Below are 24804 nucleotides of genomic sequence, written 5' to 3' on the forward strand. Positions count from 1 at the left end.
AGGATTACAGGCCTGAGCCACAACACCTGTCCCGCTCCCCCCCAAATTTTTTAATAAAATTAAAAGAAAAAAAAGAAAGATGTCTAGATCAATGGCTACCAAAAGTTAATATTTCTTATTTCTGAGAGGTGGGATAATAGGGGATTAGCTAATGGTGGTCAGAAATCTTTAAGAGCTATGCTTATGAATGATTTTTCCTTTTTTCTACTTTCCTATATAGTCTGTATTTTGAAATATGCCCATATACGTTGAAAAAATTAAGTACTTCCAGCCATAAAGGATAAATAATGAGACAATTGAGAATGACAAGGAATAAGACTGAGAAAAGACTGCCACAGAGAGAAACTTGTTTAAAGGCAAAAGAGCAGGAATTAGCAGAGAAAAAACGGACTGGGAAGCGAGGGCCCTTAAAATGAATAAGTGTTCTACCAGGTTTCACTAATAAATCCCATCTAAATGCCAATAACTCCCGAATTATATCTCCATACCAGACCTTTCCTTGAACCTCACATTCATATACAACTACTTATTCTACATATCTACTTGAAGATCTTTAAGTACAATCAGCCCTCTGCATTTGTGGGCTCCGAATTCATGGATTCAACCAACCTCGATTGAAAATATTTGGGGGAAAAAAGCATTTATACTTAACATGTATAGACTGTTTACTATATTCCCTAAACAACAAAGTTACTATTTACACAGCACTTACACTGTGTTTGGTATTATAAGTAATCTGGAGATGATTTAAAGTGTAGGGGAGGATGTGCACAGGCGATGTGCAAATGTGACACCACTTTACACAAGGGACTTGAGCACCCTTGGATTTTGGTATTCCCGTGGAGTCCTGGAACATCCCCCATAGATACTGAGAGACAACGGTATTTCAAACATAACACATCCGTGACCAAATTCTTGATCTTCCCCCTCCAAACCTGCTCCTCCCTCAGCCTTCCTCATTTTAGTAGATTCAGGTCAAAAACCTTGCAGTCATCCTTGACCATCTCTCTTTCCCACTCTGTACCTCCAATCTGTTAGCAAAGCCTATTGGCTCTATTTCTATCAAAATGTAACATGAATCCAGTCACTCCTTCCCACCTTCTCTACGATCAGCTTAGTCCAACCACATATTTCTAGACTGGACGACTATAGCAGACTCCTAACGTGTCCCTGGCACCCATTCTTGCCCCTACATCTATTCTCCAAAAAGCAGCTACAGTGATGTTTTTAAAGAATAGGTCAGATCATGTCACTCTTTTTCTCAAAACTCTCCAATGGTTCCCATCCTACTCAGAATAAAACCCAAGGTCCCTACTATGCCCTGCAGGGTACTATGTACATGATCTCCAGCACAGGCTCTGCCTCAGGGCCTCTGTCCTTGCTCTTCCCTCCACCCAGAATGCTTTTACAAGGTTCACTCTTTTACTTCATTCATATCTCTTCACCAATAACGCGTTCTCAGAGAGCACTTCTCCTTCCACTATAATTGCCTTCCCACACCCTTTACCTGCTTTACCGAGAACAGGAATTCTGTCTTTGTTTATAGCTATATCCTTAGAGCTTAGAAACATATCAGAAACAAAGCAGATGCTCAAAATTTGTTAAATGAATGAGTCAATGAAGGATGCCAATATTTTATTCTTCTGAAATCACTGTGAATGATGTCTTTCTTTACTTCTGATTGACCAGACTACTCTATGCATCACTACAATTCAGACAAATATTTTCTCTCAGTTACCAATACATGGAAGTTAAGAGAAACTCTACCAAGCTCAGGAGTCAAAGTTGGTTTCTGGTCAATTTCACATGGGTTTTTGGGGAGGCAGGAGGTGTCACCAGAATCAATCAACACAGTCCCCAGTAAGTGGGAAAAGAGAGCTCTGGCTGCTTTATCACCCATTATGACAGAGTGAGACCTTAGAAACTAATGCTGGTCTAACTGTACCTGTCCCTGTGGGGTCACCTCCTTGGATCATGAAGTCTTTGATGATTCTGTGGAATTTGGTGCCATTGTAGTAACCTCGACGAGCCAACTCAGCAAAGTTCTTACAGGTCTTCGGCGCATGCTTCCAATATAGCTCCAGCACAATGATTCCCATGCTGCGAGGGGAGAGGACAGCACAGCTCCAGTCAAGAACAAGGTCACGGCAGATAGGAATTTTGTGGGACTGTTCCAGGACTCTTGATTTTCAAGCTTGTTAAGTAATGAAATTGTGATAACCACTGGGTTTCATGGAAAACAATACAATGCAAGTAACATAAACACAGATTATCTCTTTTGCTAAAACATGCAGGGACTTCTGGTACTTCTTTTAAGTAAAATAACTGTGGACAACTCACAATTCTAATACCTTGTATACAAAAGTCACTGATAGTCTGAAACCAATATAACCATCCCCTAAATTAGGGGGAAAAATTCTTACTTTTAATATTTAGATTTAAAAAAAGGACATTAAAATATTGGGAGTTCATATTTATACATGCAGAAGTTTCTGGGTGGGGGTAGGGAGTGGGTAGATAAAGACAGATATTCAATTGAGGTTTTTTACAGCTTTTATATTTTTGATCCATGTAAATATATTACCTACTCAAAAAATATTTCAATGGAAAATGAAAAAAGTAGTTTGTGCGTGTTTGGGAGGGAGTACAACAAAGGCAAAACCTGATTACTTCACACCTCTGACCCTACCCAATATGATGAGTGCTTTTTCCTCCCCAGCACTGCTAAAGGATAAAGAAGAGACAGGACAGGTGCCTTCCCCTCCACTCCATCAATCATCTACACTTTAAACTCCAAGAACGCAAGAAGTGAGTCAACTCTGTATAGCCTGGATACCCAGTGCCTAACACAGTGCTTTGCACAGTGTAGGTACTCTATGAAATATATGTGGAATGTGCTAGAAAACAGCTTTCTAACAGCCTTTCTGCCTGCAACCCTCTTTTACACTGCTACCATTCAACACAGATTAACAATTACGCTGTGCCAGGCACTATTCCAGGTGCTTTTTCCATCATGGAGCTTACAATCTGATGGATATTTTTAAAATACAGGAAATAACCTTTTAGAATGGCAGTCAGGAAGTCCTTACACAATTCTGAAATGTGCATACCTCAGCAATTTCAACTTCTAAGTATCTGTTCTCTAGGAAAATTTACAAAAGCGCCTAAGGAAACAGTATGTACAAGGATGTTCATCCCATCATTTGCCATACCGAAAAAAGAGAAGCAACTTGGCTGGGTGCGGTGGCGCACACCTGTAATCCTAGCACTCTGGGAGGCCAAGGCAGGAGGATTGCTTGATCTCAGGAGTTCGATACCTGCCTGAGCAAGAATGAGACACCATCTCTACCAAAAAGAGAAAAATTAGCCATGTATCATGGCACACGCCTGCAGTCCCAGCTACTTGGGAAGTCGAGGCAGGAGGATCCCTTGAGCCCAGGAGTTTGAGGTTGCAGTGAGCTACAACGATGCCACTGTAGTCTACTCAGGGCGACGGAGTGAGACTCTGTCTCAAAGATAAATAAATAAAAACCAAAAAAATTTAAAAATCTTTAAAAAAAAAAGAGAAGCAACTTAAATGTTCTTCAAAGAGGAAATGACTAAAATATCAATTATTCATACTATGAGCAGCTACATGTATTACTGAAAGAAAAGTATGTTACAGAAAAAACATATATATGATGTTTGATATGATTCCATTTTTGTTAAAAAGTAGACATAAAAGAGAGATGTGTTTATATGTACATAGAAAATGATCTGCGTGGTAATCCAACAAACTGTTGGTACTGTTTTGGGGGGTGGCTTTCACTTCTTATTCTATATACCTCTACATTGCTTGGATTTAAATTAAAAAAAAATACTAACGGGAATCCAGAAATTACAGGTTGGGGCCTGAAGAAGCAGAATTTTGTCATAAAAAAAGATGGAGAAGATAGCCAGGGAGCAAGAACAGCATGAGCAAATACCGAGGGGACTCAGAGAACTCTGCGCTCTGGCTGAAAGCAGCATGAGCAAGAACAGAAAGACAGAGAGACTTTAGCAGGCCCCTGGCTGCTGATGGGGAAATGTAGGTAGGCAAAAAGATGAAAAAAATCACCTTGAATGCCAGACTAAGAAGTTTCAAATTTATATTGTTACAGCAGCAAGAAGTTACTTAAATTTTTTGAGCAGGATCCCGTGTTCAACTTTGGAAAGCTCACTTTGAGCTTCTTCTAAAGAGGCAACAGAATAAATAAATGGGGCTGAGAAACCTAGCATATGGGACAGGCAGCCCAGGCTCCACACGAGGTTCCCCCACTCACCAACTGCGTTAATGTAAAATTTGGCATTTCCCCAGCTAATACTGGAGGGGGAGGAGGTGAAATAATACCTTCATGAGTTGAGATGCTGGGAGGATTAAACTAAATGGGATGATATACATCAGGAGCATGGTACTAGCAGGTTAGTTATTATATCGCTCTGATAGTGGGAAAAATGTGCTTCTTCCTGTATTGTCACAGTAATTTGTTTATATAACTATACTACTTATCACATATTTACCAATCTGTCTCCTTCACCATACTGCAAGCTTCTAAAGGCAGGGCCATGTGTGTTTTATCCACTTCTGTATCCTCAGAATTCAGATCCCATGTACCTGACTTGAGGACTTACTACATTCTTGTTGAATGAATGGATGAATGAATGAACAGAATGGAGGGAGGAGAACAATCAGCGCGAGTCGGTGCGGAGCTTGGACGCGGGCGGTGGTGTCCCCTCTCGGCTCTCAGGGGGCCCTCACGGCGCCGCTCCACGCCCCTCCACGTGGAGGCCGGCCTCCTGGAGGAGTGCGCAAGAAACCGAGCCCGCGGCGAGACCCAGGGTCCTCGTCGCCTCCACCAGTCCAGCCCCAGAAGCCCGAACCCCCTCACCTGGTCTCCAAGTAAACGTTGGGGGGCTGCCAGGAGTCTGGGGGAATTGCCGCCATAATGAACCCAGCGGACTGTTTCTCCAGCAATTACTACTTCCGGCGTCGATTTGCAGGGGACCCGCAGGTGCTGCACACACTTCCGGCCTCTGCCGTTCAACTCTTTCGATGCCAGAATTTGAGGGGCTGGAACAAGGAAGAGGACGCTCCCGTCTTCCAAGACTAGGAAGCTGGGGTGCGAGGCGAGAAGAGGCTGGGCGCAAGGAGGGAGAAAAGTGCAAGCTCCATCAGAGGTGGTCTCCAAGCGGCGATACCGCGCCACTCTCTGGATGATCTGATTGGTTCTTTTAGGCATGGAAGGCGGGAACAACTAGCAAGGCTGCACTCTGATTGGAGTTATTTCCTAACATTTCAATTCGAGGAATTTCTAAGTCCCACAATTGGACTGGGACCAGAAGGGGAGGAAGTGAATAAAAGAGAATAGGGCCGAGAGATGCCAGTAACGAACTTTCTGAAGGCACTGGGAGATTTAGACATAGCGCTTGTACTTTATCTCATCTACTCCACAAAGCAATCCTGCAAATAGTATTATTCCCATTTTTCAGATGCAAAAACTGAGACTCAGCACTTAAATACTTGTTTTTCCATAGCCATATGGCAAATCTGAGCCTCCAAACTCCAAAGGTAAGGAGTCTGGGGAGAGAAGAGAGGGAAAGGCCAGGAAGAAAATGGGAGATAAAGAAAAGGAGAATGCAGGTCAAAGGGATCAGAGCAAGAGCAAGGCATAAAATGATTGGTTGGTGCATCAAAATTTTAAGAAAATTTTGCTCAGGACCCGAGGAGGAAAAGCAAAGTAGAGGAGTTACGAGCAGGTTTGGAGGGAAGAATGAAGTGAGTAAATACATGTATACTGGAAATGCTTTGCACACCACTTAATGATGGCTAAATGAACACTTACTATGTGTCCAGTATCAAGCTAAGCACTTTATTGTCTATTTTTATGCTTAATCTTCAAAACCCCACAAAGTAGATATTACCATTCCCATTTTACTTTGAGGAAACTGAGCCTTACAGAGATTAAATAACTTGCTTAAAGTACCACACCTGGTGAGCTTGTGCTCTTAACCACAGTTCAACCTTAATGTCCTTAATTGTAAAGTGGGAATAAGGACGTACAAGGTTGTAAAGATAAACTAGACAGTGAGCTCCTTGAGAGAGGAACTGGGCCTCCTTCATCTTCGCACTGTCCTTGCAAAATACTGAGCAAAGGGTGCTCAGTTTTTGTTGAATGAATAATGAACAGGAAACTACATTTTAAATTAATGAATACCGGGCTAATGTAAAAGTATAATTAATTTTGCACCTCCTACAGTCTTGTGTTCATGCCTACTTTGTGGCCCTTGAACTGGATGGAAAAGTCTTAATCATTGCTCCATTCTGTCTCTTATTATTTGAGTTACCTTTCTCTGGATTTTATGTAGTTCCTTACTGTATATCTTGTGAGGCTTGTGCCATCCCCAGGCTCCAATGTCTGAATACTTACAAGCTACCTCCAAGGTCACTTTCTCCCTAAATCTTTTCCTGGAGCTTCTACCAGCCATGAGGCACTAAATAGAGGTGAGTCACACACACAGTGCCCTGCCCTAAAGAAATTCACCTTCTAGGAGAGATGGACAACCAAACACAAAACTACAAGAGAGTGGAATGAAGGTTGTAGTGAACACACAGTGCTTCCTGAGCTCTGGTTGCTCCAGAGCAGCTTTGAGCAGTCAGAAGTCTCCCCTGGAGTTAGAGCCTGAGTTGAGATCCAGAAAATAAGTTGGAGTTAGCTAGAAGCCATGAGGGATCAAATCAAATCAAGATATAAAATGTTTCCACTTCCTCAGAAGCCCCCTACCAATCATTACCCCTTCCTTCTTCCCCAAAGGTAACCACTTTTTGCCTTGTAATATCACAGATTAGTTTTCCCTGTTTTTGAATTTTATATAAGTGGAGTCATAAAGTATGTATTTTTTGTCTGGCTTCTTCAACATTAAGTTTGTGAGATATATCCATGTTGTCTTATGCAGTGGCTATTTTTTCATTTTTCCCCCGCTGTGTAGTATACTGTTGCACGAATATGCTACATCGTATTTATATCATCTATTGTTAATGGGCATTTGGGATGCTTCCAGATTATGGCGTTACAAATAATGCAATTCAATGCAGCTGCTATGAATATGCTTGTATGTATCTTGGTGCACTTGTACATACATTTTGGAGGGGTATATACCTAGAAGCAGAACTGCTGGGTCATAGGTAATGTGTGTAATATAGTAATTAACATCAGACTGTTTTCCAAAGTGGCCGTAGCAATTTACATGCTCACCAGCAGCCTGTGAGAATTGCTGTTCCTCTGCTTCCTAGCCAACACTTAGTATTGCCTGTCTTTTTCATTTAAGGGATTCTGAAGCCTGTATAATGGTATCTCAGTAGTCATTTCATTAACAACTAATGATTAATGAAATTAAATGCTTTTTCATATGTGTATTTGCCATATAGATAGCCTCTTTGTGATACTGTCTTTTCGTATTCAAATCTTCTGCCCATTTTTCTATTTGGCTGTCCTTATTGGTGAAGTTCTTTATATATCCTGGACGGAAGCTCTTTGTCGGTTTCTCTCACTCTATGGCTAGTCTTTTTATTCTCTTAATCGTGTCTTCTGATGATCAGAAGATTCTAATTTTAATGTAGTCCAATATATCAGTTTTGTCTTACAGAACGTCTCAGTTCTGACTAGCCACATTCCAAGTGCTCAGTAGTCACTTGCACGGCAGCAGCATTGAAAAGAGCAGCCCTGAAGTTTTGTTTTGTTTTTCTCATACAGATCTACAACGCACCTGGAATTATTTTGGTGTATGCAGTGAAGTAGGTGTCAAGTTTTGTTTTTTCTATGTGGATATACAATTGACCCAGCACCATTTATTGAAAATATTATCCTTTCCTCACTCCTCTATTGCACCTTTGTCATAAATCAAGTGTCCATATATGTGTTCTGCTGTCGGGGTCGCCATTCTGTTTCATTGATTTACCTACCTCTGCGTCACTACCACACTGCCTTTGTAACTGTAGCATTTAGTCTGAACCCAGGAGTATTTTGTTTACAGATCTCTTGCAGAAAGCAGTTACGAGTTTTGGCACTGCAGACGGGGTAGGATAAGGAGTCCGGGTCCAAATGTTGACCACTCCGCTCTTTATCTGTGTAATTCCCAGCAAGTTAACCTCTCCATAAACCTGTTTGGTTTGTAAGAGGATAAATGTGGGGATAAATTTATGTCATAGGGTTGTTGACACGGTTTCACGGATAAAAAGTGCTTAGTAAGGCCTGGCACAGAGTAAGCGCTTGATGAATATTAATGAGTAGAAATTAGAGGGATTTGTTCTCTTGACTTTCTCAAGACTAGGAGTCCCCAGGGGGAAGGAGCTGCTCTTCATTTATGTACCTCTCCCACCCCCATCCCTTAATGACTAACACACTGCCCGGCACGTAGTAGAGGACTCAATAAATGCTTGTTGAGTTAGTCAGTTTAGCTACGAAGTTTGCGTCAGTCCAGCTAGAGACGAGTGACTGAGGACAAAGAGCGGCAGCGCGAGCGGGACGCCAGGGGGAGCAAGAACCAGTGCTCTCCAGATATCTCGAGAGCTCCCGCGCGCGCCGCGCCGGCGTGCGTCCTGTTTTTGGCGGAAGCACAGGGAGAGAAGGAGGAGCTATCCTAGGGGACGCGGCCTCGCCAGTGGCGTGGGGGTTGCTTCCGGGTTGCGCTCCCGGAAGTAGGAAGTTGTCGGCCCATCCTCCTCGCCCGGCGGCCGCTGTCCCCGAGGCGGGAGGAGCCCGAGGGGGCGCGGGCCCCGCATGTGAGTGACTGGGGCCCGAGGCCGGGAGGGGGGAGGCCGCCCCGTGACAGCCTCGCCGGCGCGCCCGTCTATGACATCCTCGCGCAGCCCCTCCCTCACCGCTGCTGCCACCCTTTACCCCAGCGTTGATCGCTTTTCCGAGTCTTTCTCCATTTGCAAACTGACAGCATTCCCTGGTAGCTCCCCCGGGGTCCACTCCCTCAGGACGTCTCTCTATCCTTTGCTCCTCCGGGGAGAGCAAAAGAGGTCGACCCTGCTTGAATTTGTTTCTCAGGCGTCGCAGCAGTGTCCAAAACGAGCAGTGCTAGCGAAGTCAAGATTTCTGCCCTTTTGACTTTTTTGGGTTTTTTTTTTTTAGTGTAGTAGATTCCCTGCCTCCTTCTGAGACATCTTTTCCTAATAATTAAGGGGGAAATACTTCTTCTAAAAAAGTGGGACTGGGTATGTGATAAACCTGGCATCTCAGATTTCAGAAAGGAATATGACTTGGTTTATTGACAGGAGTAAATGAGCTGTTTGTAATCGCCTGTTAGTACAGGGAAATCTACCTTCTTCATGTTCCTGTAGTATTTGAAGACTTACCCTGCAGGCCGCACTTTCTCTGCTCTGAGAGCTGTCATAGCCTTGGTATTCGCCAACATGTATTTTAAAGTATTTAGTCATCAGTCACCTTATGATATGGACTACTCCCATATGCTTAGTATTCTGACTTTTCCAGTTGCTCACTTGGTAGTTCCCATGGTGGAATCTTCTACAGACACCTATAACTTAATATACTGGCTTATTTGAATTTGAGTTGTCACAACTTCCTTTAGGGAACAACATGCCTTAAAGGAAAAAAAAAAAACTGAATTCAGCTTGGCTACAATGAAGTTTTGACTGAAGGTTCACGTAGCCCAACTTGCATACCAGGAAAAGGCCTTTTCTACCCTGGACTGAAACATTTTTCAAGACCGAGTTTGAATCCCAGTTCCTCCTAAGCTACTTTTCGGCACCAAAAAGAAGGTCCAAGTGCTGGATTCCTAACCTGCTCACCTAAACATTCATCAGGCTGATGCATTAAAAAAAGAAAATTCTATTGGGATCTGAATTTTTTGGGAAAGAAATGTAAAATTAATAAACCATTAGTTACATTCAATTAGTTTGGAAAGAGAATGATCACTTTAGGTCCTTTAAATTTGTTCAACATTAATCAGGTTCTGTGGCTGAGGTAAATTTCTATGTCTGTTCTTAGTTTTTTGTATTATTTTCTCTATTTATCTCTGCTTTCAAGAAATTCACAATTTAGTGTGGAGGTAGACAGGGAAATAGATGTAATATAAAGTGATAGAGTTATATAAGGTTTAAAGGGCAAAGATCAAGGTCAAAGAGTTCACTTATTGAACAGAGCACAGGAGGCTAGGCTTTTTAGGCAGAGGAAACTGTGTGTACAAAGGCAAAAAGGTGTGAAACAGTGACAATGTAGAATGTGCGGAAGGATTAATGGGAAATGAGATGGAACCAGTAGGCATTGACCAGCTCATAAAAGACCATGGTAAGTATTGTAATTTGAACTTCATCTTATAACAACTGTTTTTAGGTATTTAATTTGTCTGGATATTGGAACAAATGTTTTATATCATTTTGCAATTCTTTTAACAACATTGCGGGGTAGGCATAATTATCCCCATTTTATAAATGAAAATTCTAAGGCATAGAGAGGATAAGTAGTGTCTCATGGCTACATAGCAGGTAGAAAATTCTAGAATTTGCACCCAGCTTTTTCCACTTCCAGTGCCTGTGTTCTTAACCACTATGCTAAACTGTGCTTCAGCAGAGAATGAAGAGTCTTGGAAGGTGCTTAACATGAACCAGTTTGTATTTCAGAAAAATAACTTTTGGACGGGGTAGAGGATGGATTAAGGAAAAGGAGAACTGAAGTGTAGAGTTAACTATATCTTTGTGATGGTTCTTAGAAGATATGTTAAGGGCCTTAACCATGCCATTAATGTAGAGAGGAGGGAATGAATATGAGAATTATACAGGATGTTAAAAAAGAGGATTTAGTGGTAGTTTCATTGGTGGGAATAAGGTAGGAGAAGGAGAGTTTTTAAATTTGGAGGACTAGTGTTTCCATTAAGAAAGGGAATACAGTAGGAGGAATGGGTTGAAGGGGAAAAATAATAGGTTCGGTTATGGACACATTATATATAGGGAACTATCGGAAATTGGGTCGTGGTGTCTTCTAGGTAGTTCAGTAGACCTTGAGCTGTGGAGAGAGTGCTAGACTACAGAAGAGATTTGGGAATCCCTAACATCTGGTGGTTAAAGTACTGGAGGGAATGGGAAGAAGGTCAAGGACAACTCCAGTTGATACCAGCATTTGGGAAGAGAACAATAGGATTATGCCAAGGTTTGAGAGTGCATGAAGAGTAATAGATAAGTATTAAATAGCAACAGCTGCTGCAGAGAGGTCAGATAAGGTAATAACTGAAAAACATCCTTTGGATTTGGCATTTAGAAAGCCACTGGTGACCTTAGTGGGAACAGTATCAGTGGGGTGAGGGGGCAGAAATATGACTTCAACATTCGCTAATAAATGAATGGCGACCTGCAAAATGAGAGTGAGTCTCTAACAGGTCTAAGCCCCCTAGAATCATGTTCACTCTTCTGAACTTCCCTCTGTGGCAAAGGTCACTTCTGCCAGAGTTGGATCTTCTTTTTGGAGGTAAAGAGATTGGATTGCCATCAAACCTCAGCTGATTTCACTCAGTCCCCTCATGCTTGATGCTTGGCCATGACTTTGTGTTTGATTTTTTTTTTTAAAGGACCAGATTTTTTTGTTATTGTTTAATTAACAACATATCCAATTACATGCCAGTAGTATTCCTCTAGTAAGACAATAAAAAATGTCTCCAGACATTACTGAGGGACAGAATCTCCCCCAGTTTAGAACCTCTGATCTAACGAAAACCAAAAGGAGGGCTCTTTAGCAAGATCCCAAGGTACTCTTAGAAATATCTCTAAGTTACTAGTAACTACCTTTTGGTTAACTTGGGAAATGTGTCAATCTCTGGGAAGAAGGATGTGCAGCTTGCAAAAATATATTCAATATTGTAATATCATTCTATACTTGAATTACCAAAAAAGAAAAAAACTTGTTTTTTGTAATACAAACTGGGAGTTTGATGAGATTTTTATATGTATCAAAAGGGAGCAGAGGTTTATAAAGTTTGCAAGACAGTCATCAAAAATGATGATGGTTGATCCTCTTAGCTTCACCTGCGCTTCTGTCCCCTTCAGGTTTCTCCTAAGAGCACACCAAGGTGACGGTCTCTTCTGCCCCAGGGATAACTGCATGTGGTCCCACCTCCCAACAAGCACACTTGACAATTTTTTGCTGGAATTTTTTCTAGAATTCCTTCCTGGATTCTTTCCTTTCTGATCCTCTACTGAGTTTTAATGGATTTTGACAGGGTATTGTTGAATACTTTAATATATTTAAATGAACATTATCCCTACTTTCTTAGGATGTTTTTGTTAATTTAAACAGGAAAACTATCTGTGGAATCACTGGTCACAAAACCAAGATGTGAAAAATACTGTAATAAGTTATCACTTTATTCTTTTTGCAGGAATCATTGTAGTCAGTCACTTTCCAGTTCTCAGCCACTCAGCTGTGATCAAGGGATACACGGTTTCGGAACTGCCCACCCAGAATAGGAAAATACTTGGTAAGGGAGGCAGCCTGCATAAAGGTTAAAAGCACCAACCAACCTTGAAGTCAGGCACCCTTGGGTTCACATCCTGGCACATTATGAAACCTTTCTGAGCCTTAGTAAAGTCTGTGGACGTCTGTGAAATGAGATTAATCACACCTACCTTATGAGACCACAGTAGTGGTTCACTGAGATAGTGTTTCTGGAGTGTTTAGTACAGCATCTGGCATACAGAGTGGGAATAGGAATAAAAATGCAATTGGACATACGTCTTTAGTTTCTAACGAATTGAATTTTTCTCCTTCCTGAAGTGTTCGTAGACTCTTAGAATTTCGGAGCTGGAGGAGACTTTAAAAACCTCATGGCCCAATCCTCTTACTTTTCAGATGCAGAAATAGACCAAGTAACTTAGCCAAAATAATTTCACTAGTGATTGGCAAAGCTTGAATGAACACTCATCCCTCTTCTCTCCTAATCCAGTACTGCTTCCATTTTCCAGCTATAACATTTAAATACAACTCTATGGAGAACCGAAAAATCATTCTCGGCGTCTATGGCAAATCACGCCTTGCTTCCTGTGGTGCCATGGCCATGCACCACTGCACATCTCTGACTCCTTTGTGCTCAGTGATGTTCCTCAGGAGTAACTGGGAATTTTGTGACTACAAAATTAATATAGGAAAAGTTTGGAAAGTGTGAAAAAGCACAAAGTAAATAAAAATCAGCTATAATCTCATTTCTCAGAGATCATCTACTCCTGACTTAACTGGAAATGCTACATCCTAATTTGTGGTTTTGTTTTGTGTGTTTTTTGTTTTTGTTAGTATAGCTCTTAATGCTTTATAATCCCTTCTCTGGCTGCTAATCATAAATAGCTTAGTGAAAAGAGTGTGAGGTCCAGGTTAGGCTCAGGTGACAACTGACTGGTGGTCTCAGATAAGTCATTTCTTCACCTAGAAATCTACTTTCTATCGATTTGCCTGTTCTTGCCTTTTCATATAAATGCAATCATATAATATGTAGTCTTGTGACTGTCATCTTTCACTTAGCATGTTTTCAAGGTTCATCCATGTTGTAGCATGTATCAGTACTGCATTCCATTTTATTGGGGTTTTTTGACATTTATATTTTAATAAAGAATAATAAGCCAAATTACAGCTAACTGTTAAAAAGTTTTTTTGTTTTTTGTTTTTTTAATTCTAGGGTACAAAAAAATCAGTTCAGGGGGCTTTTTTCTGGACAAATGATCTCTCGGGCTTTCCCATAGCAGGCTCCTAAGCAATCCTCTAAGTCTAATCAGTCACATATGATACTGAATGGTGAGTCTTTCACGTTTGCTGCTTATAATTCCAAAGTGATCAATATCTAGCATTTTCACTTCTGAGTAAGAGAAAAAGCACTTTGGTCCATTAATTCACCCACTTGTTCCTGGAGGACATTAACCAACTCTGCTATTACAAAGACATGAGTTTCATCAATGTCTTGCATGGTGAACTTCTTCCCCAGGGCTTTGGACTCATCCAAGTACAGCAGAAACTGCTTCGTGGCGGGATTGCTTTCTATAAGCACTCCTTTCAAGACGTTGACCATCTTTTCCCTGTCAGAAGATGCAGATGACCTCAAGAATGCTCTGCCCACAGACTCAGCTGTGCCTCCCATTCTATTGTTCAGTAATATTGCATTATATGGATATACCACATTTTGTTTATCATTCATCAGTTCTTGGACATTTGAGTTGCTTCCATTTTGGTGCTATTCTAAATCATACTGCTGTTAACATTTGTGTTCAAGTTTTTGTGTGGATACACACAAAAACTCTTGTATCTCTTGGATACATACCTAGGAGTGGAATCACTAGGTCATGTGGGATAACTATGTTTAACTTTTGAGGAACTGTCAAACTGTTTTCCACAGTGGCTGTACCATTTTATATTCCCACCAACAGTGTATAAGAGTTCCAGTTGCTCCATGTCCTCACCAACACATGTTATCTGACTTTTTGGTCATAGCTATCCCAACGGATGTGAAATGGTATCTCATTGTGGATTTGATCTGCATTTCTCTGATGGCTAATGATGTTTAGTACCTTTTTGTGTGTTTATTGACCATATATGTTAATATATCTTTTCTGGAAAAATGGCTATTCAAATCCTTCATCTATTTTTGATTAGATTATTGGTCTTTTTATTAATATTACTGATTTGTAAGAATTTTTGATGTATTCTCTATACTACCCCCTATCGGGTATATGATTTGCAAATATTTTCTCCCATTCTGTGGGTTGTCATTTCACTTTCATAATGGTATCGTTTGAGGCACAAAAGTTTTTTATTTTGATGAAGTCCGATTTATTTTTTCTTTTGCTCCTTGCTCTTTTGTGTCTTGTCTAAGAAGCCATTGTTTAATCCGGTATCATAAAGCTTTTCCCCTATATTTTTCTTCTAAGAGTTTTATAGTTTTGGCTCATAAGTTTAAGTATTTAATCCATTTTGATTAATTTTTGTGTATAGTATAAAGAAAGGTCCAGCTTCATCCTTTTACATGTGCATATCCAGCACCATTTGTTGAAAGTACATGTTTTTAAATTACAACTGGGTCTTGGTATACTCAAGGGATTGGTTCTGGGACCCCTGAATATATCTGAATCTGCACATACTCAAGTCCTGCATTCGGTTCTGGGGAACCCACCTATACAAAAAGTTGGCCCTCTATGTATACAAGTTTTGTGTCCTGCAAGCACTGTATTTTTGATCCTCGTTGGTTGAAAAAATGTGTGTATGCGTGGACCCATGCAGTTCAAACCAGTGTTGTTCAAGGCCCAACTGTAGTTTGCACCATCCTTTTATTTGAGTGTGGGGGGTTCCTCCCTTCCTCCCCCAATTCCTCAAAGTCTAGATGTCATGCCTGTTATTCTACCATTAGAAGTCTTCTGATTCTGATCTAATGGATGTGGGTTAAGGCCCAGGTATAAGCATTAATGAAAAGCTCACTAGGTTATTCTAATGTGCAGGCTAGGTTAAGACTTAATGAACTAAAGGTTTAAAAAGGACCAAAGAGAAGGAGTCACTGGAAGGCACACTGCTGGAAGAGATGTGCTGATGTGTGTGCTGAGTTGTGGCATTTCAGACCTCTTTTTCTCTGCTGGAGCAACGTGGCTGTTGTCCGCTACCCTACAGGTGGCAGCATCTCCTTGCTGAAAGAATACACATGTACCATGTCAGTGCTTTTTAAGGTTAGGAGTGAAGTATGTGAAATAAGAGGACCCTCTGTATTTAAAAGAAAAAAAAAAAAAAGACAAAAACCTAGTAGAAGAGAGCATAAACCCTAAGCACTGTTCTCCCTTCTGCAAGTGAGAGATAGTATTGTTCTGTAACACAAGCACTTTTTAAAAAGAACTATTTTATTTCACAAGTGATACAGAGAGAACTCTACTTTGCCATTTTAGTTTTTACCTTTTATTCTAGGGGCACCGTGAAATAATCTGGCTTTGAAATAACTGCAAACACAAATTAAATTTTGAAATTAGTTGTAGATCTTAGGTCTTTTAAGCATATAAAATACAAATAAAATGCCCTTTATTGTCTAAAATTGTATTTGTGGAAAAGCATGAGGATGCCAGCTGCAAGGTCTGAAGGGCTTCCATGCCATGGTTTTGTATTCTCTGGAATCCTTACACTGACAAGAACAAAGCTTATTAGCATGTTTCCCCCAGTAAATCTCACCTTTGGTGATCAGTTCCTCCTCTCATGTTGCTGAAAGGTGTATCTGGTATAATTGCAAAGAAATAATTGAGCAAGAACACTATCCATATTCCATTTTTTAAAAATTTTTAGTAAATTACCGGTAACAAATCTGTGGTTAGTTTCAGAAATCTTTCTGGATGTCAGTAGTGCTGCAGAGTGCCGATAGGATTCATTGTGCTCCAGACTTGTGCTCCTCAGAGTGTTTAGGAACCAGTACTGGTCTGTAAACTGTTACTAGCCCACAATTACGTAACATTTAAAAACTTGTATAACAATTTGACATTGTCTCAACGTATTGTGTTTTATAAAAGTATTGGTCTGCAGTAGGTTGGGAAAAACATAAAACTGGTCCTTCCCCTCAGATGGTCAAGAAACATGGTTCTAAAGAAAGCAGTAGCTTTGAGGAGGAAGTACTTAAACAATCTTTCTTTTTTACATTTATTTTTTCTCTCTCAGGGATTTTTTATTGGAAGACATGGATGTTGCCGCCAATGAGCTCAGCATTTATGACAAACTTGCCGAGACTGTTGATTTGGTGAGACAGACAGGCCATCAGTGTGGCATGTCAGAGAAGGCAATTGAAAAATTTATCAGGCAGCTCCTGGAAAAGAATGAGCCTCAGAGGGGGCCACCCCAGTATCCTCTCCTTATAGCTGTGTATAAGGTAATGATATATACCGGCTTGGAAATCACTTAGAGCACAAACTGTTCAACATTCTTCCCAAATATTATCGTTGCCTGATTCTACCAGTGAGCCTTGCTTTTTCTGTGACTAAATTGGCCTGTGTTCCTGTTACCATGCGTTACTAGGAAATTTGACTATGCTGTTAAATGTCCTGGATGAAAGCTGTGTATGTATAATTAACACATTGACTGCAACACTAGAAAAAAATTTTTTTTCCTTGGGCCCACGATGTTTTATTATGAAAAAAGAATGAAAACTTCAAAAAGAAAACCATCCTTTTTAATTGAATGAAAAATTTGTTATTTTGTATTGTTTTGTGTTTGTGAGCTGTATGCAATTAAATTGTCAATATTAATTATAACAATAAGAACATCAACAAGTAAGATTTTCATAAACCAACTGCGGGGTTTTGCCCACGGGCCACCATCACGTAACATGAATACTACAGTGTGGCATTGTGAGTTGCCTGTGCACCACACAGCTCCCAAGGTAAAGAGATGTGTGAGTTACATATGCTTCACGAGACCCTGGGCTCAAAACTAGCCTGAGTTAAATATAACTCACACGGCAGTTAATGTGTTAAACTCTATTTGTGTGTATTTTTTAGTGGTGGATATAGCTCCTGATTGTATGGTAGAAGCTTGGTGAGCCTTGCAGTCCTTATAGCTCTCAAATTTTAAATGCTTCCAGAAGTGAATGTAAATGGCTTGTTTATGAAAATGGATTTGTTCTTAAGACACATTAGAAATAGCAGAAGAGGCCTGTTTTTTTCTTGACATTAAGTATTTTATTAGCTGGGACAATTATTAATGCCTTTCCTATGTTTTCTTATAGGTCTTCGTAACCTTGGGATTAATCTTGCTCACTGCCTACTTTGTGATTCAACCTTTCAGCCCATTAGCACCTGAACCGGTGCTTTCTGGAGCTCACACCTGGCGCTCTCTCATCCATCACATTCGGCTGATGTCCTTGCCCATTACTAAGAAGTATATGCCAGAAAATAAGGGAGTTCCTCTTCGTGGCGGTGATGAGGACAGATCCTTTCCAGGTAGAATGCTGCATTTATTATTTATCAGATACAGTTTTCTTGACAGGATACGAGAGGAAAGGCAATAACATTTATTGATAACTAAGGAGAGATACCTTCCCTGTATTGTCTCATTTAATTCAGTCCCACTAAAACTCTGTGGGATGGAGTTTATTATTTCCATTTTCCCAGACTGAGAAACTGAGACTCAGATTAAGAAACTTACCAGAGATACACATCTGCTGGAACCAAATTCAGAACACGCATGGTAGGGAAGAGTGTTTGCCCATAAGAAGTTTTGACTGTATCTTACTCTATCCTTTTCTCTCCTGTGATCCCTATCCATAATGGATGTTTAATAAATAGCTATGGATTTATCGAAAGCATCTGAGTCCAGCTTGCTTTTAACCAGATCCTTTAATGGTCCTTGGCCTATTGAGCTAGGTTTTTGTCTAAGTATATCCCACTCTTTCAATTTAGTCTTTCTCTCTGTCACAACTCACTTAATTTAGTGCTCAAAAGTGTATCAGTTTTGCCAGTAAGTTGAATTTAAGAAACACTTAAGTTTAGTCACAGTGCATCAGTGGCAACATAGGAATTCATAGTCCGACAGACCATTTGAGGGATTTCCATTTGAGAATAATGTAACATGTGATAAGACTTGAAATTTACTTTTGGAGAAAGACTAGAGGGATATTATTTTGATAATGTTTATTTGTCCATATTAGAGGAATATGTACATTAATATCACAAATGGACTGTAGAACTTCTTGTGTAACCATGTTCTGAAATCTTTAGGATCCAGCATAACTTTTAGGAAATATATTTTCACAAAAAAATTTACTAGTTTAAGCTTTATTTTTTATTTTTACTTATTTAATTTTTTTGTGACACTCTCACTTTATGGCCCCAGCTACAGTGCAATGGCATCATCATGGCTCACTGCAGCCTCAAACTTCTGGGCTCAGGCGATCCTCCTGCCTCAGCCTCCGTGGTAGCTGGGACTACAAGTATGTGCCACCATGCCCAACTCATTTTTTTTCTATTGTGTTTTTAGTATAGATGGGGTCTCATTCTTGCTCAGGCTGGTCTTGAACTCCTGAGCTCAAGCGATGCTCCTGCCAGCTTGGCCTCCCAGAGTGCTAGGATTACAGGCGTGAGCCACGGCACCCAGCCCAATCTAAGCTTTATAATCATAAAGCTTCTTTATACCAAGACCTAATCAGTCATAAAAATCATCCCTTGGGTTGGGTTTCCTTTGAAAGATATTTTTGTACACTTGAGGAAGGTGTGGAAAAATTTCCAAAATTATATCAAAATCAAAGGAAGGGAACACTGTAAGATAAGAAATCATTTTTTGAAAAAAATCAATAGCTCATATATTTAGTTTTTAAATTCCAGATATAACTTCCTTGTATTTATTGGGAAGGTTGTTTTTGAAACGTCATACAGAGCTCAAAAATGAAGTTTCCAACCCTTATCAGGAAGGTCCAGAGCATTTGGAGGAAAAACTTAGAGAAACTTGTCGGTTAAGCCAGGCTGTGCTGCTTGCTTAGACCCATCAGGGTCCTTTCCTGACAGTCTTCCCTTCACAGCCTCCCTAATGACAACTTCTACTCTTTGGCACGTGGATGAAGTAAGCAGAACCTGGTGGATGGCATCACTTTCTTCCCCCTGTCACGTAGAGTGAATCTCCATAGACTGTTGAGTTGAAACAGGGAATAGCCAATGGACAATAATCACTCCTTCTCCAAATCGTGGTTTAAAAAAATTCAGGAAACATTAGTATCTTGTCAACAAGCCAGATTATTTGGTTCACTTCAGATTAATATTTTGCCTTGCAGATGGAAATAGAACGAGTCCTTGGAGCTGAGCTCAGTGGTTAAGGAGAGGGAGCATTGGAAGGGTGTGGTTTCAGCTCTTTAATGTTATTGATGCTATTAAAATGCTGTTTTTACTTATAAATGTGGACATTGGCGCACTGTATTTTCCTATTTGTGATAGTTCTGGGAAGCTGTAGACGTGTAAAACTAATTGTTTTGCATAACATTTGGAAGAGGAATTAAGAATGCATAATGAAATGAAGGGTAAATAGAAACACATGGGGAGAATTAGTTGCAACAACTGGGAACTTCTGGGCCTGCGAGAGGCCTGCGAGAGGGCAGGAAAAATAAAAATATACCTTTTTTTTTTTGAGACAAAGTCTCACTCTGTCATCCAGGCTGGAGTACAGTGGCGTGGTCATAGCGCACTGTAGCCTCAAACTCCTACGATCTTCCCGCCTCAGCCTCCCAAGTAGCTAGGACAACTGGTGCACGCCACCATGCCTGGCTAATACATCAATACATCATTTTTTAATGTCTTGGTACCAAAAAACAACTTCCTTCAAGTTAGGGTTACTTAGCAGTACATTTAAAATAAAGGTAGGGGAGAATCTTCCGTGGCAGATTGGCCAATGGAAACCGCCCCCCCCCAGCATATTGTTTCCTTAACTACTGGCCTGTCTGACCTCCCAGGGTCATCTGGTGCTCCTTGGGAATGATGGGGGACAGCTGGAGCCTTGGTGACATACTAGAGGCACCACCACTAACGGTCAGGGGTTTTCTCCTGACCCTACCCAGGGAACAAAAGGGCAACAGAAGTGAGGTTCTTTTCTAGGTTTCAGCCTTGGGTAGGAAATCCTGCCCCTAAATCCTCTTGATCAGGAGAATGAAGTGACTTTGCAGTGAGTGATATAAACATCTCACTCTACAGCAAAAAATAAGTAAATAAGCTGACACTTATTTACCAGGTAACAGACCCTATTCAAGGGATTTTCCATATATTGGCTCATTTAATCTTTACAAAATCCCTGTGAGGTAGTTGAAGGTTTCATGCCCATTTTACAGATGAAGACACCGAGACACTACAGTAAAGTTTGATCTCTTGCCTGAGGTCCCGAGGCTATTAAGTCATAGAGCCACGATTTGAACTCAGGCATCCAGTCTTCAGAGTCTGAGCTCTTAACTCTGATGAGAGTAGTTTGTAGCTACGTAGTGACCTGAAGAGTCTAGCTTTAAGTTTGAATTTGGAGTCCTACACTCTTCTTCTCTCAGATCGTCAGATACTGTCTCTCTCAGCTCTCTAGTCCCTGAAGAGACAAGGTTCTTTCTGGCTGGCACTGCAGTTCCAAAGATAAGTGGTCTTCCACGCTATTGGCCCTCTAGAATTTTCCTGCACTGGTCTTTCCCGAGCATTCAGCCCAGCTCATCCTCTCAGTCTGCACCCTTATGAGCAACGTTCGACTGACTCAATCCATTCTCTTACTAACCCATAGTTTTCCCTTCACAGTCACATTCTTATTTCTTTTTTTTCCCTCCTGACCTCCTATCTTTATGTCCACTTTGCTCCTGCCAGCCGTCCTCTTGGCTTTTACCATTTCCACGGAATCATTAAGTCTTGGAGTGAAAAAGGACCTTTAGAGTTAATCTAGTACATACTCTCATCTTATAAAAGAAGACATTGAGGCCAGGAGAGGTGAAGGAACTTGCTTACCCAGATGAAAGTGGCAAAATAGCATTTGAACCTTGGTTTCTTAACTGTCTTCTAAGCATTCTGTCACACTTACTGCCTGCCCTCAGCCAAGCCAGGTGCCAGCATGTTAAACCCAATTATCTTGTTTGCAATTGTTTTGTGGCATTTTCTGGCCACTTTTAAATTAAAATGCCCATGTATACTGAGGAAGCCTGGGGTAGCTCTCACATATAGTGAGACGGTATACCTCTGTACTGCTCCGTTAGAGCTTTGTGCATCCAGGGCCTTCAAGGAAAGGATGAAGTGCGTACAGCAGCATCCAGGAGCTTGGGGAGTAACAAACCATTCGTTGACTTAGAACTAAGGGCCTAGTCTGACTTAAAGAGTCCAGGCCAGTGCCCAAAGATGAAATACCTGGACCTCAAGATACTCCAGGAGTATCTTACTCTTTTGTTTGCAAAATAAGCTTACCTTCTGTGATAAGACCAGCTGTGTCAAGCACGTCTGTATACCAGGCACTGCGCTATATACTTTATATTCATTTCTCAATCTACAGCAATAACATAAGGTAAATACTGTTTTTATGTCCATTTCAAAGACAAGGAAACTGATGTGCAAGGGGATTGAGTAACTTACCTAAAGTCTCATATTTAGAGAAAAATTTTTGCGTAAGTGAGAACTCATGAAAATAGATGGACTCTCTTTCATTTGGAGGTGTTCAGATACATTGCTTCCTGGAAGTAAGGCTATTGGCGAAATGATTTCTTGAGCTCCTTCCATCCCTGCAGTGTATGAAAATGGCTCTGGGCATGCTGCCACCCATGCAGGGGACCTGGCAAAGGCCACTTCCAGGCTTTCCCCCTGCCTCATGCCCAGGATGCTAGAAGAGGTGCTATGCAAAGTGAGCTCCTGGAGAGTAGCCTGGTTAAATACTGAGCACGGGCCAGTGAAAGTCATGGGAACTTTGTCATGGGCTTTGCAGGCTTTTCTTGGGTATATTTCTAATATAAGAAATCATGAGGTTTGATTTATTTAATCTTTATTTTGAAGTTTCTGTGAATCCAGACAGCTCATTTGATTTTTCTCCCCATGGACTTAATTTTATAGTTAAAGCTTCTGGTTCGTTGGCCTCCCTTTCTTCCTTCCTTCCTCGCTCCCTCCCTCCCTCCCCTACTCGTTCATCCCTTCAGCGAATGTTTATTGAGAGCCTGCTACATGCCAGACACTGTTCTCAACAGAGCAGTGAACAAAACAGACAGAAAAACCTCCTGCTCTTGTAGAGCTAGTCTTGGCTTTTTCCCTTTCTTTCTTCCCTGTCCTTTTTACCCAGAGGGAGTTTTTGGTCCTGAAAAGAAATATTTTTTTTCTTTTTGCCAGGTTAGTGATCTGTGTAAAAGGACTCTCCCCACTAAGAGTTCCAGGATATGTTATGGTTGTCCACAGTGAACGAGCCTAAGTGAGTTTTCTTTGTAAACAGCTCTCAGGCACCACGAAGCCTCCTGATGGGTCAGTCGTTGGCCCACCCACTTTTCTGCAGAGTGCCCAACTTGTAAAGACTGGTGGGAGGTTACAGTTTCTGTACTTTGACTTCAAGTCTCTATTTTGTCTGAGAGACCGTTTTTGACATCTGAAATGGTGAAATGGCTCCGCATCCTAGTAAGAATTTGGAATACAGGTCATGAGCTTTATTGAACTCTTATGTAGTGAGTTTCTCAGTCACACTTTTTAAATTATTATTGTTTAAAATAGCTGGTATAGGAGGATATCTGTAGTAAAGGAAGCCTTGGAAATTCAAAGAAGGATCGGAAGTTGCTATATAATTTCCACTGTCCTTTCTTTTTGGTGCTGCGGGAAGAGTGAATATAGAACAGGAGGGTTGGGAAGAAGTGAGATGCAGCATATTAGGTTGAAGAAAAGTTGTGACCAGGGTGGCATGGAACGGTCTGGCTGTGTGCTGTTGGCTGTTTTCCAGGATAGGATTTCATTCACTTTGTAGCTCGATGGCTCCAGCCAGTTGTCTAGAGAACACGTCAGACAAAACCTTTTCATATAGGTGGAGGCCAAGCTGGAGTCTGGCACAGCTCTCTCAACATGTTGTCTGGGATTCTGTAGGAAGGGGAGGAGGAGCCCACACCACACCCCCTGCCCAGTCTACTGCCCAGCCATTGCTCAATCTTTCCACCAAATATAAGCACATTCCTTATCTACCTTGATGATCTCAAGGCTACAGAGAAATCAGAAGTAGTTCTTTCTCTTGAGGTTTGGGCTCCCTTAATTCAGATGGATGGCATAGGCTCTACCCCATCTTGGTGATCCTTTTTCCTCATCGTTTTCCCTCTTTGCTGGCCCCTCACCTGGCCACTATGCCTCTGCTCCTGCTAAGTACCTTTCCAGGGGCCTGTTTTCTGAGATGACTGAACTCATCATGTCAAAATTGCTATTTTTGGCTTTCATTTTCATGATCTTCAAAGACATTTCTACTTGGAAGATATGTAAAATACGTACATACAAAGACAATAAAGAAATGTAAGATTTTGATTTTTAAAAAATACTTTTAATCAAGTAAAATTTCTCACCTCTATCCTTCTCACTCCTCTATTCAAGCAAGCACTAGTACACATCCTTTTGGTATACAACCTTCTCAATTTTTCTGTGTTTATACAGGTAAATATACTTAGTATATATAAAAATAAAATACTTTTTCGGTTCACACACAAAACAAGGGCTCACGTACATATTTTTGGCTAGACACATTGAATTAGTTTCTAAGGCTGTGGAAACAAAGTACCACAGGCTCAGTGGCTTGAAACAACAGAAATTCATTATCTCACGGTTGTGGAGGCTGGAATTCTGAAATGAAGGTGTTGGTAGGACCACGCTCCCTGTCAAAGACTCTAGGGAAGAATCCTTCCATGCCTCTTACAGTGTCTGGTGGTTGCCAGCAATCCTTGGCATTCCTTGGCTTGTGGGAGTGTCCCTCCCACCTCTGTCCTCATCTTCATGCGGCCGTCTTCCTTCTGTGTGTGTGTCTCTGTGTTCTCTTCTAATAAGGATATCATTTAGAATGGATGTGGGGCTCATTCTATTTCAGTATGACCTCATCTTAACTAATTAGGTCTGCAAAGACCGTGTTTCCGAAGAAGGCTGCATTCTGAGGTTCCAGGAAAGACATGAAATTTTGGGGCATGCTGTTAAACCCCAAGATACACATGTTTGAGAACTTTATATTATTCCATTCTGTTGAATATTCCATAGTTTAACCAGTTTCCAGGGGGTTTTTTGTTTTGTTTTGTTTTTTTGCTGTTACAAAAAATGTACCTGGGACAAACATATGCATATAT

The 24804-nt window shown here is 40.9% G+C and overlaps 2 protein-coding genes and 1 pseudogene across 3 annotated transcripts in view; 1 reads left to right on the forward strand and 2 right to left on the reverse strand.

Moving 5' to 3' along the window:
- The window catches only part of PPIL1 (peptidylprolyl isomerase (cyclophilin)-like 1), a 17464-nt gene extending 12245 nt beyond the window's left edge, over positions 1–5219 (reverse strand). Inside the window, exons 1-2 of the mRNA XM_012646588.1 lie at positions 4908–5219; positions 1946–2100 (exon numbers count right to left, since the gene is read on the reverse strand). Of these exons, the coding sequence (XP_012502042.1) occupies positions 1946–2100; positions 4908–4963 (211 nt within the window). The 5' untranslated portion in view covers positions 4964–5219. The remainder of the gene's footprint in view (positions 1–1945; positions 2101–4907) is intronic.
- Positions 5220–8611: 3392 nt separating this feature from the next.
- The window catches only part of LOC105812237 (chromosome unknown open reading frame, human C6orf89), a 31564-nt gene continuing 15371 nt past the window's right edge, over positions 8612–24804 (forward strand). The window contains exons 1-4 of one of the 2 annotated variants that reach the window (XM_012646641.1): positions 8745–8797; positions 13699–13814; positions 16695–16902; positions 17758–17971. In XM_012646641.1, the coding sequence (XP_012502095.1) occupies positions 16714–16902; positions 17758–17971 (403 nt within the window). In that variant the 5' untranslated portion in view covers positions 8745–8797; positions 13699–13814; positions 16695–16713. Of the gene's footprint in view, positions 8798–13698; positions 13815–16694; positions 16903–17757; positions 17972–24804 lie in introns of both variants that reach the window. The other variant, XM_012646640.1, reaches the window with a different exon arrangement.
- Positions 13870–14085, reverse strand: LOC105812238 (annotated as a pseudogene).

This window comes from Propithecus coquereli, unplaced genomic scaffold (genome assembly GCF_000956105.1).
Source record: "Propithecus coquereli isolate 6110/MARCELLA unplaced genomic scaffold, Pcoq_1.0 Scaffold248, whole genome shotgun sequence".
Taxonomy (NCBI): Eukaryota; Metazoa; Chordata; class Mammalia; order Primates; family Indriidae; genus Propithecus; species Propithecus coquereli.